Here is a 17,372-nt window from a genome sequence, read left to right on the forward strand (position 1 = left end):
TGATTTCATAGTTTTTTTTTTTAATACGTTTGCAAACAACTTTTTTTTGACATTGTCATTATGGGGCATTGTGTGCAGAATTTTGAGGACAAAAATGAATTTATTCTATTTTGGAATAAGGCTGTAACATAACAAAATGTGAATAAAGTGAAGTACCGTGAATACTTTCCAAATGCCCTGTAAATGGGATTTCTTAGCGTTTTTATTTTTAATAAAATTGCAAAAAAACTATTTTTTGACATGTTTATTATGGGGTATTTTTGTAGAATTTTGAGGACAAAAATGTATTTATTCCATTTTAGAATAAGGCTGTAACATAAAATGTGGATAAAGTGAAGTACTGTGAATACTTTCCAGATGCCATGTACCGTATTTTTCGGACTATAATTCACAGTTTTTTTCATAGTTTGTCCGGGCTCCAGTGCGATTTATATATGTTTTTTTCCTTCTTTATTATGCATTTTCGGCAGGTGCGACTTATACTCCGGTGCGACTTATACTCTGAAAAATACAATACATGTGATTTCATAGTTTTTTTTTTAATACGTTTGCAAACAACTTTTTTTTGGACATTGTCATTATGGGGCATTGTGTGCAGAATTTTGAGGACAAAAATGAATTTATTCCATTTTGGAATAAGGCTGTAACATAACAAAATGTGAATGAAGTGAAGTACCGTGAATACTTTCCAAATGCCCTGTATATGGGATTTCTTAGTGTTTTCATTTTTAATAAAATAGCAAAAAAAATATTTTTTGACATGTTTATTATGGGGTATTTTTGTAGAATTGTGAGGACAAAAATGTATTTATTCCATTTTAGAATAAGGCTGTAACATAAAATGTGGATTAAGTGAAGTACTGTGAATACTTTCCAGATGCCCCGTACATGTGATTTCAAAGTTTTTTGTTTTTTTTACATATATGTGCAAAAAGCTTTTTTTGACATTGTCATTATGGGGTATTGTGTGCAGAATTTTGAGGACAACAATGAATTTATTCCATTTTGGAATAAGGCTGTAACATAACAAAATGTGAATAAAGTGAAGTACCGTGAATACTTTCCAAATGCCCTGTATATGGGATTTCTTAGCGTTTTTATTTTTAATAAAATTGCAAAAAAACCTCTTTCTCGACTTGTTTATTATGGGTTATTTTTGTAGAATTTTGAGGACAAAAATGTATTTATTCCATTTTAGAATAAGGCTGTAACATAAAATGTGGATGAAGTGAAGTACTGTGAATACTTTCCAGATGCCTCGTATATGTGATTTCCAAGTTGTTGTTTTTTTTTTTCAATACATGTGCAAAAAGCTTTTTTGGACATTGTCATTATGGGCTATTGTGTGCAGAATTTTGAGGACAAAAATTAATTTCTTCCATTTTAGAATAAGGCTATAACATTTATTCCATTTTAGAATAAGGCTGTAACATAAAATGTGGATAAAGCAAAAATACTGTGAAAACTTTCCAGATGGACTGTACATGTGGTTTAATAGTTGTTTTTTTTATTTGTAATACATTTTCAAAAAGCTTTTTTTGACATTGTCATTCTGGGGTATTGTGTGCAGAATTTTGAGGACAAAAATGAATTTATTCCATTTTAGAATAAGGCTGTAACATAACAAAATGTGAATAAAGTGAAGTACCGTGAATACCCTGCTTGGCACTCAGCATCAAGGGTTGGAATTGGGGGTTAAATCACCAAAAATGATTCCCGGGCGTGGCCACCGCTGCTGTCCACTGCTCCCCTCACCTCCCAGGGGGTGATCAAGGGTGATAGGTCAAATACAGAGAATAATTTTGCCACACCTAGTGTGTGTGTGACAATCATTGGTACTTTAATTTTTTAACTTTAACTTTTCAAATGCCTTGTATATGGGATTTCTTAGTGTTTTTATTTTTAATAAAATTGCAAAAAAACTCTTTTTTGACATGTTTATTATGGGGTATTTTTGTAGAGTTTTGAGGACAAAAATGTATTTATTCCATTTTAGAAAAAGGCTGTAGCATAAAATGTGGATGAAGTGAAGTACTGTGAATACTTCCCAGATGCCCCGTAAATGTGATTTCCAAGTTGTTGTTTTTTTTTTCAATACATGTGCAAAAAGCTTTTTTGAACATTGTCATTATGGGCTATTGTGTGCAGAATTTTGAGGATAAAAATGAATTTATTCCAATTTAGAATAAGGCTGTAACATAACAAAATATGGTTAAAGTGAAGTACTGTGAATACTTTCCAGATGCCCTGTATATGTGATTTCATAGTATATATATATATATATATATATATATATATATATATATATATATATATATATATATATATATATATATATATATATATATATATATTCATTCGGGATGGGTGCCCTTTTTCGGGCTTGAGCACCCTCCCCCCCCCCCTCAAATGTCTGCGCGCGTCCCTGCTCACTTTTCCACGCACGTACTCCTGATTGTGCTGGTGTCCCTAATGTTGTGGCCAGTGTGCAGCACCGAGCGTGTTGCGTGGGAATGTTGTTGGCGTCGCCCACATGTCGGACATCGCAGCCCCACTGCGCGCCGCAGACGCGTGCAGTGCGTATTGAGGACGAGCAACAAACAACACCGCTGTGGACTTGCTGTGCTCCTGCTCATCTTCTTTTTCTTCTGATCAAGTGGCGGACACTCCACTCCACGTTTTGCCCTGCCCTTGTTTGCGCTCTCTCTGCCCACAGTGCCTGTCTCATTTCCCCCACGTCGCTCCACTCCGCGCTGACACGTCGGCGGCTGCACAAGTTGGCGTCTCATGACGCGGACGAGGGACGCATGACGACCCATTCTCCTTCTTCTTCTTCTTCTTCTTAAAGCATCCTGCTGGATTTTTTTTTATCTATTTATTTTTTGGTTCCCGAGGATTCCACGCCTGGTCTCGTTGCGATGTGGAGCCTGCGAGGGATTGCGTGGACTCTGTGGCCGCTGCTGCTGGCCGCGGCTGCCGGCGGTGACATCAAAGCGCGGAGCTGCAGCGAAGTTCGACAAGCTTATCACGCCAAAGGATTCGGTCTCGTCAACGTTCCACACCAGGAAATATCAGGTGAGGACCATTCATCATCATCAATGTCGTCATCGGCGTCAATTTGCGCGCGTTGTCTTTCTTCTCTGCACGCGCAACCTCAACCTGTGTGTCCGTCCCCAGCAAGCTCTTGCCCTGCAACAGTGCCATAAAATAAACATCTGCGTCAGCTGAAGTAATGATCACTTTTCATTTGTTCAAAGCTTTATAAGGAAGATCCATGCAACTATGCAGATTGTTGTGTATTACTACACAGTAATACTACACAGTAATACTATACAGTAATACTATACAATAATAATATACAGTATTACTACACAGTAATACTAAACAGGACGTTCCAAAGCATTCACACAAAACCTCTTCTACAGGTTTTGGCGAGCGCTACCTTCCACATTTTTTCACCCGATTCAAACCATTCCGACTTCAAACTGTTCAGCCTATATCGGAAATTGCGTGCTTTTTCTTGACAAATTCCCCAAAATTCCCCAGATTTCCCAGAATTCCAGGTTTTTCCCATTCAAAAATGAATTGGCCATTTTTCAAACTACCAACCATTTCCGCATTTTTCAACCTATTCAAACCATTCCGCCTTCCAACACATTCCACTCATCCTGGAAATTTAAACTACTGTTTTTTCCAGGTTAAAAACAATTCCAGGATTTTCCAGAATTCCTGGTTCTCCAAAGCCTTATTTCCACCCTTTTTTTCTGGCGACTCCTCCTTCCACATTTATCAACCCACTTCAACCGTTCCACCGTCAAAATATTCCTCTTAATCAGGACAAAAAACGAATCGCAGGCTTTTCCCTGACAAAATCCCAGATTTCCCAGAATGCCAGGTTTTTCCCATTCAAAAATGAATTTGCCATTTTTCTAACTTCCCACCAGTTCCAAATTTTTCAACCGATTCAAACCATTCCACCTTCCAACACATTACACCGTTCTGGAAATGTAACGATTTTTTCTCCTAAGTTCAACAAAATTCCAGGATTTTCCAGAATTCCTGGTTTTCCAAAGCCCTATTTCCACCCTTTTTTTCTGGTGATTGATTACTCCTTCTACATTTTTCAACCCACTTAAACTGTTCCACCGTCAAAACATTCCTCTTAATCAGGACAAAAAACGAATTGCGGGTTTTTCCATGACAAATCCCCAAAATTCCCAGGTTTCCCAACATTCTAAGTTTTTCCAATTCACAATGAATTGGCCATTTTTCAAACTTCCCACCATTTCTGCATTTTTCAACCGATTCAAACCATTCCACCTTCCAACACATGCCACCATTCTGGAAATGTAAACCATTTTTTCCCCCAAGTTCAAAAGAATTCCAGGATTTTCCAGAATTCCTGGTTCCCCAAAGTCTTATTTCCACCCTTTTTTTCTGGCGACTCCTCTTTCCACATTTATCAACCCACTTAAACCGTTCCACCGTCAAAATATTCCTCGTAATCAGGACAAAAAACGAATCGTGGGCTTTTCCCTGACAAAATCCCAGATTTCCCTGAATTCCAGGTTTCCCCCATTCAAAAATGAATTGGCCATTTTTCAAACTACCAACCATTTCCGCATTTTTCAACCTATTCAAACCATTCCACCTTCCAACACATTCCACCATCTTGGAAATTTAAACGACTTTGTTTCCCAAGTAAAAAAAAAATTCCAGGATTTTCCAGACTTCCTGATATTCCAAAGCCCTACTTCCACCCATTTTTCTGGCGACCACTCTTTCCACATTTTTCAACCCACTTCAACCATTCAACTGCCAAATCACTCCTCTTAATCAGGACAAAAAACTAATTGCGGGCTTTTCCTTGACAAATTCCCCAAAATTCCCCAGATTTCCCAGAATTCCAGGTTTTCCCATTCAAAAATGAATTGGCCATTTTTCAAACTACCAACCATTTCCGCATTTTTCAACCTATCCAAACCATTCCACCATTAACACATTCCACCATCCTGGAAATTTAAACGACTTTGTTTCCCAAGTAAAAAAAAAAAAATCCAGGATTTACCAGAATTCCTGATATTCCAAAGCCCTATTTCCACCCTTTTTTCTGGCGACCACTCCTTCCACATTTTTCAACCCACTTCAACCATTCCACTGCCAAATCACTCCTCTTAATAAGGACAAAAAACGAATTGCGGGCTTTTCCTTGACAAGTTCCCTAAAAATTCCCAGATTGCCCAAAATTCCAGGTTTTTCCCATTCAAAAATGAATTGGCCATTTTTCAAACTACCAACCATTTCCGCATTTTTCAACCTATTCAAACCATTCCACCTTCCAACACATTCCACTCATCCTTGGAATTTAAACTACCATTTTTTCCAGGTTAAATTTTTTTCCAGGATTTTCCAGAATTCCTGGTTCCCCAAAGCCCTATTTCCTTCCATACTTACTCCTTCCATATTTTTCAACCCACTTCAACCGTTCCACCGTCAATTCATTCCTCTTAATCAGGACAAAAAACGAATTACGGGTTTTTCCATGACAAATCCCCAAAATTTCCAGGTTTTTCCATGACAAATCCCCAAAATTTCCAGGTTTTTCCAATTCAAAATTAATTGGCCATTTTTCAAACTTCCCACCATTTCCGCATTTTTCAACATATTCAAACCATTCCACCTTCCAACACATGCCACCATTCTGGAAATGTAAACAATTTTTATTTCCCAAGTTCAAAAGAATTCCAGGATTTTCCAGAATTCCTGGTTCCCCAAAGCCTTATTTCCACCCTTTTTTTCTGGCGACTCCTCTTTCCACATTTTTCAGTCCACTTAAACCGTTCCACCGTCAAAATATTCCTCTTAATCAGGACAAAAAAAGAATGGCGGGCTTTTCCTTGACAAATTCCCAGATATCCCTGAATTCTAGGTTTTCCCCATTCAAAATGAATTGGCCATTTTTCAAACTACCAACCATTTCCGCATTTTTCAACCTATTCAAACCATTCCACCTTCCAACACATTCCACTCATCCTGGAAATTTTAAGTACCGTGTTTTCCCACATTCCACCATCTTGGAAATTTAAACGACTTTGTTTCCCAAGTAAAAAAAAAATTCCAGGATTTTCCAGACTTCCTGATATTCCAAAGCCCTACTTCCACCCATTTTTCTGGCGACCACTCTTTCCACATTTTTCAACCCACTTCAACCATTCCACTGCCAAATCACTCCTCTTAATCAGGACAAAAAAACGAATTGCGGGCTTTTCCTTGACAAATTCCCAAAAATTCCCAGATTTCCCAGAATCCCAGGTTTTTCCCATTCAAAAATGAATCGGCAATTTTTCAAACTACCAACCATTTCCGCATTTTTCAACCTTTTCAAACCATTCCACCTTCCAACACATTCCACTCATCCTGGAAATTTAAACTACTGTTTTTTCCAGGTTAAAAAAAATTCCAGGATTTACCAGAATTCCTGATATTCCAAAGCCCTATTTCCACCCTTTTTTCTGGCGACCACTCCTTCCACATGTTTCAACCCACTTCAACCATTCCACTGCCAAATCACTCCTCTTAATCAGGACAAAACATGAATCGTGGGGTTTTCCTTGACAGATTCCCAGATTTCCCTGCATTCCAGGTTCTCCCCATTCAAAATTAATTGACCATTTTTCAAACTTCCCACCATTTCCACATTTTTCAACCGATTCAAACCATTTCACCTTCAACACATTCCACCATCCTGGAAATTTAAACAACTTTTTTTCCCAAGTTCCAAAAAATTCCAGGATTTTCCAGAATTCCTGGTTTTCCAAAGCCCTATTTTTACCCTTTTTTCTGGCGACTACACCTTCCACATTTTTCACCCGATTCAAACCGTTCCAACTTCAAACTGTTCAGCCTATATCGGGAATCGCGGGCCTTTTCTTGACAAATTCCCCCCAAATTCCCAGATTACCCAGAATTCCAGTTTTTTCCTATTCAAAATGAATTGGCCATTTTTCAAACTTCCCACCATTTCCGCATTTTTCAAACCGATTCAAACCATTCCACCTTCCAACACATTCCACCATTCTGGAAATTTAAACGATACAATTTCCCAACAAATTTCAGTCCTGAACAAAAATATCAAACATATATTTTCAAACATATACAGTATGCTCTAACTTCCCAATAAACTTCATTCCTAAACAAAAATATCGAATGGTAATGTTTTTTGTTTGTTTTATATATATTTTTTTCTAATATTTTCCAATAAACTTCAGTCTTAAACAAAAATGTCAAACACGTAATGTTTTATTATTTAACTTTTTTTTTTAAAACTTTTTTTGATCATATTTCCCAATACACTTTAGTCCTAAACAAAACTATTAAACAGGTAATGTTTAATGTTTTTTTAGTGATTTTTTTTTACTTTTTTGATACCATTTCCCAATAAACTTTAGTCCTAAAGAAAAATATCAAACAGGTAATGTTTTTTGTTTGTTTTATATATTTTTTCAGTAATATTTTCTAGTAAACTTCAATCTTGAACAAAAATATCAAACACATAATGTTTTATTTTTGTATTTTTTTTTAACTTATTTTGATCATATTTCCAAATAAACTTCAGTCCTAAACAAAACTATTAAACAGGTAATGTTTAATGTTTTTTTTAATTATTTTTTTCCTCTTTTTGATACCATTTCCCAATAAACTTTAGTCCTAAACAAAAATATCAAACAGGTACTGTTTTTTTTATTTTTTATTTTATTTATTTTTTTTTACAAATTTTTGCTCAAAATTCCCAATAAATTTCAGTCCTAAACAAAAATATCGAATGGTAATGTTTTTTGTTTGTTTTGTATATTTTGTCTCTAATATTTTCCAATAAACTTCAATCTTAAACAAAAATATCAAACACGTAATATTTTATTTTATTATTATTATTATTTTTTTTAAACTTTTTTTGATCATATTTCCCAATAAACTTTAGTCCTAAACAAAACTACAAATCAGGTAATGTTTAATGTTTTAATTTTTAATTTTTTTATTTTATTTTTTACTTTTTTTGATACCTTTTCGAAAATAAAGTTAAGTGCTAAACAAAAATATCAAACAGTTAGTTTTTTTATTGTGTTTTTTTTTTTTTTTTTTTTTTTTACAAATTTTTGCTCAAAGTTCCCGATAAATTGCAGTCCTAAACAACATATCAAACATGTGTTTGTTTTTTTTTTCCACATTTTCTGCTCAAATTTCCCAATAAACTTAAGTCCTGCAAAACAGATCAAACTTGCAATATATATTTTGACCCTTTTAAAGCCTTTTTGACCAGAAAATCTTGCAGGTTTATTATATTAGTAAAATAACTATTGCTATGCAAATGTATAATCATTGACAACTGTGTTATCATTTGATTAAAAGGCTTTCAACAGGTTACAAAAATAAAGTCAGTTGAGATATTTGAGCAAACAAAAGTAAAAATAAAAATGTTGTATGACCTTTGACTGGTTATAGGGGATATTGTCCAATATCTGCCAGTAAATGGAACATCTGTAAAATAATTGACTTTTGTAAAAGTACAGTTCTTAGGCTAAAATCCTGCATAATGGAGTAACACAACAGAAATTATGGCCAAAAAAACAGCTGAAAGAACCAAAAAAGTCAGAGGTTTATTTAACCTAAAGTCCATAATGTATTTTTATTGCAAGTATTAGTTAGTTTTCAAACCTGCTCCACAATAAATGGAGAGCTTAATCAGTACTACCCAGCCCCAGAAGTCAAAACAGATGGTCGCCCAGAAACCTGAAAGCTTCCTGGTACCAATCCAGCTGGTCGCAGTCGCTGCCGTCGTGTCCTTGGGCAAGACTCGCCACTCGGCTGCCAGCGCGGTGTAAAGAGAGACTGGGTAAATAAAGGTTAGCGAAACAAAATAAAAGACTATTTAAAAAAAAACAACAGTCAGCACCTGTTGCACACATTCAACAGCAGACCTTGCTGTGTGAGACATGCAACACACACAAGTGTGTGTGTACCAGCAGGGGGCTGTATGCACTCGCCACCGAATATTTCCTTCCGCACGTGGCTTCTTAGCTCTTTTTTTTGTTGAGAGTCCTCAAGGCTACAGCTTAGTTTTTAATTCATGCTCTTTGGAACAGCACAGATATGAGGTTTTATTATCTCTTATGTGGCAGTAATCACATTTATGGTCTAAGCAGGGAAGCAGATTAGGCAGTGGAGAGTGTATACTTCACGCGCAGGGACAGTTAATTACGGTGTGGCCTCGGATTAAAGGAAAATAAATAAATAGTGCATTGATAATTGGCAATGTTAGGCAGTAATGATCACAAACAGGGAGCAGGCTGTGTTGCATTTTTAATTGATTTCAAATCATAAATCACTGAATCCAAGTCATTCGTTCTTCTCCTGTCGTGGTTGAGCTGGAGCCTATCCCAGGTCAAGGATAGGGATGGGTATACATTTGCAAAAAAAGCTTTTTTTTTTTGACATTGTCATTATGGGGTATTGTGTGCAGAATTTTGAGGACAAAAAATAATTAATTCCATTTTAGAATAAGGCTGTAACATAACAAAATGTGGATAAAGTGAAGCACAATGTGATGTCATAGTTTTTTTATTTTATAATTTTTTAATACATTTGCAAAAAGTTTTTTTTGACATTGTCATTATGGCGTAGTGTGTGCAGAATTTTGAGGACAAACATGATTTTTTTCCATTTTGGAATAAGACTGTAACATAACAAAATGTGGATAAAGTGAAGTACTGCCCGCAATTCGGTTTTTGTCCTGATTAAGAGGAATGTTTTGACGGTGGAACAGTTTAAGTGGGTTGAAAAATGTGGAAGGAGTAATCAATCACCAGAAAAAAAAGGGTGGAAATAGGGCTTTGGAAAACCAGGAATTCTGGAAAATCCTGGAATTTTAACAAACATTAAGTGTTTGATATGTTTGTTTAAGACTGAAGTTTACTGGAAAATATTACAGAAAAAATATATAAAACAAACAAAAACCATTAACTGTTTGATATTTTTGTTTAGGACTAAAGTTGATTGGGAAATTGTATCAAAAAAAGTACAAAAAATAATAATAAAAAAAACCATTAAACATTACCTGTTTGATAGTTTTGTTTAGGACTAAAGTTTATTGGGAAATAAGATTTTTCTAAAAAGTTTTAAAAAATACAAAAATAAAACATTACGTGTTTGACATTTTTGTTTAAGACTGAAGTTTATTGGAAAATATTAGAAAAAAAATGATATAAAACAAACAAAAAACATTTCCATTCGATATTTTTGTTTAGAAATGAAGTTTATTGGGAAGTTTGAGCAGAAAATGTGAAAAACAAAATCCATGTTCGATATTTTGTTCAGGACTGAAATTTATCGGGAATTTTGAGCAAAATTTTGTAAAAGAAAAACAAACAAAAAAAAACACACACAAAAAAACATTACCTGTTTGATATGTTTGTCTAGGACTAAAGTTTATTGGGAAATGGTATCAAAAAAGCAAAAAAACAAAACAAAACAAAACAAAAAAAACAACATTACCTGTTTGATAGTTTTGTTTAGGACTAATGTTTATTGGAAAATATGATCAAAAAAAGTAAAAAAAAAAAAAAAAAAAAATGTAAATAATTAAACATTACGTGTTTGACATTTTTGTTTAAGACTGAAGTTTACTGGAAAATATTAGAGAAAAAATATATAAAACAAACAAAAATCATTACCATTCGATATTTTTGTTTAGGAATGAAGTTTATTGGGAAGTTTGAGCAGAGAATATAAAATATATATGTTTGACATTTTTGCTCAGGACTGAAATTTGTTGGGAAATTTTATTGTTTAAATTTCCAGAATGGTGGAATGTGTTGGAAGGTGGAATGGTTTGAATCGGTTTGAAAAATGCGGAAATGGTGGGAAGTTTGAAAAATGGCCAATTCATTTTGAATAGGAAAAAAATGGAATTCTGGGTAATCTGGGAATTTTGGGGGAATTTGTCAAGAAAAAGCCCGCGATTCCCGATATAGGCTGAACAGTTTGAAGTTGGAACGATTTGAATCGGGTGAAAAATGTGGAAGGTGTAGTCGCCAGAAAAAAGGGTAGAAATAGGGCTTTGGAAAACCAGGGATTCTGGAAAATCCTGGAATTTTTTGGAACTTGGGAAAAAAAAGTTGTTTAAATTTCCAGGATGGTGGAATGTGTTGAAGGTGGAATGGTTTGAAACGGTTGAAAAATGCGGAAATGGTGGGAAGCTTGAAAAATGGCCAATTCATTTTGAATGGGAAAAACCTTGAATTTGGGGAAACCTGAGAATTTTTGGAATTTGTCAAGAAAAAGCCCGCAATTCGTTTTTTGTTCTGAATAAGAGGGATGTTTTGACAGTGGAACAGTAGGTTGAAAAATGTGGAAGGAGTAATTAATCACCAGAAAAAAGGGTGGAAATAGGGCTTTGGAAAACCAGGAATTCTGGAAAATCCTGGAATTTTTTTGAACTTGGGAAAAAAAATTGTTTACATTTCCAGAATGGTGGAATGTGTTGGAAGGTGGAATGGTTTGAATCGGTTGAAAAATTTGGAAATGGTGGGAAGTTTGAAAAATGGCCAATTCATTTTTGAATGGGAAAAACCTGGAATTCTGGGAAATCTGGGAATTTGGTGGGATTTTTCAAGAAAAAGCCCGCGATACCCGAATAGGCTGAACAGTTTGAAGTCGGAACGGTTCAAATCGGGTGAAAAATGTGGAAGGAGTAGTTGCCAGAAAAAAGGGTGGAAATAGAGCTTTGGAAAACCAGGAATTCTTGAAAATCCTGGAATTTTTTTGAACTTGGGAAAAAAAGTTGTTTAAATTTCTAGGATGGTGGAATGTGTTGAAGGTGGAATGGCTTGAATCGGTTGAAAAATGCGGAAATGGTGGGAAGCTTGAAAGATGGCCAATTCATTTTGAATGGGGAAAACCTAGAATTCAGGGAAATCTGGGAATTTGTCAAGGAAAAGCCCGCCATTCATTTTTTGTCCTGATTAAGAGGAATGCTTTGACGGTGGAACGGTTTATGTGGACTGAAAAATGTGGAAGGAGTAATCAATCGCCAGAAAAAAAGGCTGGAAATAGGGCTTTGGAATATCAGGAATTCTGGAAAATCCTGGAATTTTTTTAAAACTTGGGAAACAAAGTCGTTTAAATTTCCAGGATGGTGAAATGTGTTGGACGGTGGAATGGTTTGAATCGGTTGAAAAATGCGGAAATGGTGGTAAGTTTGAAAAATGGCCAATTTATTTTGAATGGGAAAAACCTGGGATTCTGGGAAATCTGGGAATTTGGGGGGATTTTTCAAGAAAAAGCCCGCGATACCCGAATAGGCTGAACAGTTTGAAGTCGGAACGGTTCAAATTGGGTGAAAAATGTGGAAGGAGTAGTTGCCAGAAAAAATGGTGGAAATAGAGCTTTGGAAAACCAGGAATTCTCGAAAATCCGGGAATTTTTTTGAACTTGGGAAAAAAAGTTGTTTAAATTTCTAGGATGGTGGAATGTGTTGAAGGTGGAATGGCTTGAATCGGTTGAAAAACGCGGAAATGGTGGGAAGCTTGAAAGATGGCCAATTCATTTTGAATGGGGAAAACCTAGAATTCAGGGAAATCTGGGAATTTGTCAAGGAAAAGCCCGCCATTCATTTTTTGTCCTGATTAAGAGGAATGCTTTGACGGTGGAACGGTTTAAGAGGACTGAAAAATGTGGAAGGAGTAATCAATCGCCAGAAAAAAAGGCTGGAAATAGGGCTTTGGAATATCAGGAATTCTGGAAAATCCTGGAATTTTTTTTAAAACTTGGGAAACAAAGTCGTTTAAATTTCCAGGATGGTGGAATGTGTTGGAAGGTGGAATGATTTGAATCGGTTGAAAATGGTGGGAAGTTTGAAAAATGGCCAATTCATTTTGAATGGGGAAAACCTGGAATTCAGGGAAATCTGGGATTTTGTCAGGGAAAAGCCCGTGATTCGTTTTTTGTCCTGATAGTTTTTGTTTTATTTTTTTAATACATTTGCAAAAAGCTTTTTTTTGACATTGTCATTATGGGGTATTTTGTGCAGAATTTTGAGGACAAACATGAATTTATTCCATTTTAGAATAAGGCTGTAACATAACAAAATGTGGATAAAGTGAAGTACTGTACAAGTGATGTCATTTTTTTATTTTTATTAATACATTTGCAAAAAGCTTTTTTTTTGACATTGTCATTATGGGGTATTGTGTGCAGAATTTTGAGGACAAAAAATAATTTATTTATTTATTTTTGAGTCTATTGCTTTGTTGGCATTGGAAATTGCCATATTGCTGAGAGCAAGGGTGTCCAAACTTTTTGACTGGGGTGCCACATTGGGATTAAAAAATGTGTCCAGGTTGGCCGAAAACTGACTGCATGGAAAGTAACTATATATATATATATATATATATATATATATATATATATATATATATATATATATATATATATATATATATATATATATATATTATATTTGTTTATTGTTTATTTATTGATTTTATTTTTCTGCACAATGACTAGGGAAGGTTGTTTGTATATACATACAGTATATACAAATATATATATATATAAATATATATATTTGTATATACTGTATGTATATACAAACAACCTTCCCTATATATATATATATATATATATATATATATATATATATATATATATATATATGTATATATTTGTGCAGAAAAATAAAATCAATATATATATATATATATATATATACATATATATATATATATATATATATATATATATATATATATATATACACACTAAAAATATTGGGTTAAAACATAACCCATCTACCAGTTCAGAAAAGGACAAACCCCTTATTTGAGTTATTTTATCTCAACAGTTTGGGTTAATTTTTTAAACCCAACTTTTGCGTTGAATTATTTAACCAAAAAGTTGAGTTATGATAAGTAACTTTTTAATAAAAAAAAAAAAGAAGTTGATTGGACATTTATTATAATATCTACAAAGTTCTATAAGCAGGTTGTGTTATGTGTGACCGTGTTTATTGATTTTTTTTGTGCTGGTTGATTTTTTTCCCATGACTAGGGAAGGTTGTTTGGATTGGGTCGTATAAATGCTGTGCTCTATGTCCTTGCAAGTACACTTAATGGTTGAGTAACTTTCATTGGCCAGCAGATGTTGATAAAATGGTAGCTTTTAGACAATTCTCTATTTGTATATGATATGACTACACCGCTCCCCGCCATTATTGAAGTCGTGCCGTTTACTGGGCTGTAGTTTGGACACCGGCCGGTTTTAGTCGGTGCCAAAAAAGTACCCCTCTCCAGTGCGTTAATGCACAGCTGAAAATGATGCAATCCAGACTGCCTGGAGTGCCTGGATCTTTAAATACACAAACATAGTTTTTGCATGGATGAGCGTACATGAGAGCGGTGGCGTGTAGGTGCCATGATCTGTGTGACCGAAAACAGTGGGGTGTTTTTAAAAAAAATAAAAATAATTAATGCACCCATTTTGTGTTAAAGTAGCTGGCAGAAGTGCGAGTGCTTCACGCGTTATCAACAGTGAGTCAGTGTCATGTGTTCGAAACGGCTAACCGCATTTCAAGGAGGCTTAAATGTATGTCGTACGTTCCCAGGCTGAACAGACTGGAGTTATTGTTGCAGCTTCAACTCAGCTGACTGAGAGTTCTTCGCATTCGCCAGGCCTTGCATCTGATAAGGAGTGTTTTGTCGGCGCACAGTGAGCCTGAAGTCGTTCCTTGCAGGGCGACTTGGCAGATTCAAAGACTGATCATGAGTCACGGCGTCCCGTCAGCGACACACGGCGTTGTTCAGTCGGTTTCATTTTCCTGCAGTCAGCCCCGGTCATGAGGGAATCAACGTAGGCATCGGGAAAGGACTAAAAATAATATCTCAGCCTTCACACGAATGGAAATGATTCATGGCTCGTGAGTAGCAAACTAGTAATGAGTAAACACAACAAATAACCTTCAAGGACATTAGTGTAGAAATGACACATTTCTACAATACAATGTAAGTAATGATAGTCGTGATAATTAGGGGTGCACAAAAAATGTATTCAGAATCACAATTCTTATTAATGCTGATTCTTAATCGATTAAAATTTATTTTTATTTTTAAAATATTTTAATTTTTGATTTTATTTTTTTAAAAGGAGAATACATTTTTTTAAATATATTTTCAGGCCATCTCCATGCAACCAGAAATAGCTTTTCTATCCTGTAACCAGTTTTGAAAACTTTTTATCATAACATTATATATTGGTTGATTTTTTTTCCCTGCCACATGACTAGGGAAGGTTGTTTGGATTGGATCATATAAGACATTTTTAGGCCATTCCCATGCAATCAGGACTAACATTTCTAACCTGTAACCGGTTTTGAAAAAGTTTCATTATAACATTATATATTTGTTGATTTTTTTTCCCTGCCACATGACTAGGGAAGGTTGTTTGGATTGGATCATATAAGACATTTTTAGGCCATTCCCATGCAATCAGGACTAACATTTCTAACCTGTAACCGGTTTTGAAAATGTTTCATTATAACATTATATATTTGTTGATTTTTTTTCCTGCACCATGACCAGGGAAGGTTGTTTCGATTGGGTCATAGAAAACATTTTTAGGCCATCTCCATGCAACCAGGAATAACATTTCTAACATGTAACCAGTTTTGAAAATGTTTCATTATAACATTATATATTGATTGATTTTTTTTCATGCCCCATGACTAGGGAAGGTTGTTTGGATTGGGTCATATAAGACATTTTTAGGCCATTTCCATGCAATCAGAAATAACTTTTCTAACCTGTAACCGGTTTTGAAAAAGTTTCATTATAACATTATATTTTGGTTGATTTTTTTTCCTGCCCCATGACTAGGGAAGGTTGTTTCGATTGGGTCATAGAAAACATTTTTAGGCCAACTCCATGCAACTAGGAATAACATTTCTAACATGTAACCAGTTTTGAAAAAGTTTCATTATAACATTATATATTGGTTTATTTTTTTGTCCTGCCCCATGACTAGGGAAGGTTGTTTGGATTGGGTCATATAAGACATTTTAGGCCATCTCCATGCAACCAGGACTAACATTTCTAACCTGTAACCGGTTTTGAAAAAGTTTCATTTTAACATTATATATTGGTTTATTTTTTTGTCCTGCCCCATGACTAGGGAAGGTTGTTTGGATTGGGTCATATAAGACATTTTAGGCCATCTCCATGCAACCAGGACTAACATTTCTAACCTGTAACCGGTTTTGAAAAAGTTTAATTTTAACATTATATATTGATTGATTTTTTCCCCTGCCCCATGACTAGGGAAGGTTGTTTGGATTGGGTAATGTAAGACATTTTTAGGCCATTTCCATGCAATCAGGACTAACATTTCTAACCTGTAACCGGTTTTGAAAAAGTTTCATTACAACATTATATATTTGTTGATTTTTTTTTCTGCCCCATGACCAGGGAATGTTGTTTCGATTGGGTCATAGAAAACATTTTTAGGCCATTTCCATGCAACCAGAAATAACTTTTCTAACCTGTAACCAGTTTTGAAAAAGTTTCATTATAACATTATATATTGGTTGATTTTTTCCCCTGCCCCATGACTAGGGAAGGTTGTTTGGATTGGGTCATAGAAGACATTTTTAGGCCATCTACATGCAACCAGGACTAACATTTCTAACCTGTAACCGGTTTTGAAAATGTTTCATTATAACATTGTATATTGGTTAATTTTTTTTCCTGCCCCATGACTAGGGAAGGTTGTTTGGATTGGGTCATATAAGACATTTTTAGGCCATCTCAATGCAACCAGAAATAACTTTTCTAACCTGTAACCAGTTTTGAAAAAGTTTCATTATAACATTATATATTGGTTTATTTTTTTGTCCTGCCCCATGACTAGGGAAGATTGTTTGGATTGGGTCATATAAGACATTTTTAGGCCAACTCCATGCAACCATAAATACATTTTCTAACCGGTTTTGAAAAAGTTTCATTATAACATTATATTTTGGTTGATTTTTTTTTCTGCCCCATGACTAGGGAATGTTGTTTGGATTGGGTCATATAAGACATTTTTAGGCCATTTCCATGCAACCAGAAATAACTTTTCTAACCTGTAACCAGTTTTGAAAAAGTTTCATTATAACATTATATATTGGTAGATTTTTTTCCCCCTGCCCCATGACTAGGGAAGGTTGTTTGGATTGGGTCATATCAGACATTTTAGGCCATCTCCATGCAACCAGGACTAACATTTCTAACCTGTAACCGGTTTTGAAAAAGTTTCATTATAACATTATATTTTGGTTGATTTTTTTC

At 34.9% G+C, this 17,372-nt stretch overlaps 1 protein-coding gene across 1 annotated transcript in view; it reads left to right on the forward strand.

The window, feature by feature from the left end:
* Positions 1 to 2,824: 2,824 nt before the first annotated feature.
* The window catches only part of gpc6a (glypican 6a), a 417,616-nt gene continuing 403,068 nt past the window's right edge, over positions 2,825 to 17,372 (forward strand). The window contains exon 1 of the mRNA XM_061974738.2: positions 2,825 to 3,075. Coding sequence (XP_061830722.1) covers positions 2,919 to 3,075 — 157 coding nt within the window. The 5' untranslated portion in view covers positions 2,825 to 2,918. The remainder of the gene's footprint in view (positions 3,076 to 17,372) is intronic.

Source organism: Nerophis lumbriciformis, linkage group LG15 (genome assembly GCF_033978685.3).
Source record: "Nerophis lumbriciformis linkage group LG15, RoL_Nlum_v2.1, whole genome shotgun sequence".
Taxonomy (NCBI): Eukaryota; Metazoa; Chordata; class Actinopteri; order Syngnathiformes; family Syngnathidae; genus Nerophis; species Nerophis lumbriciformis.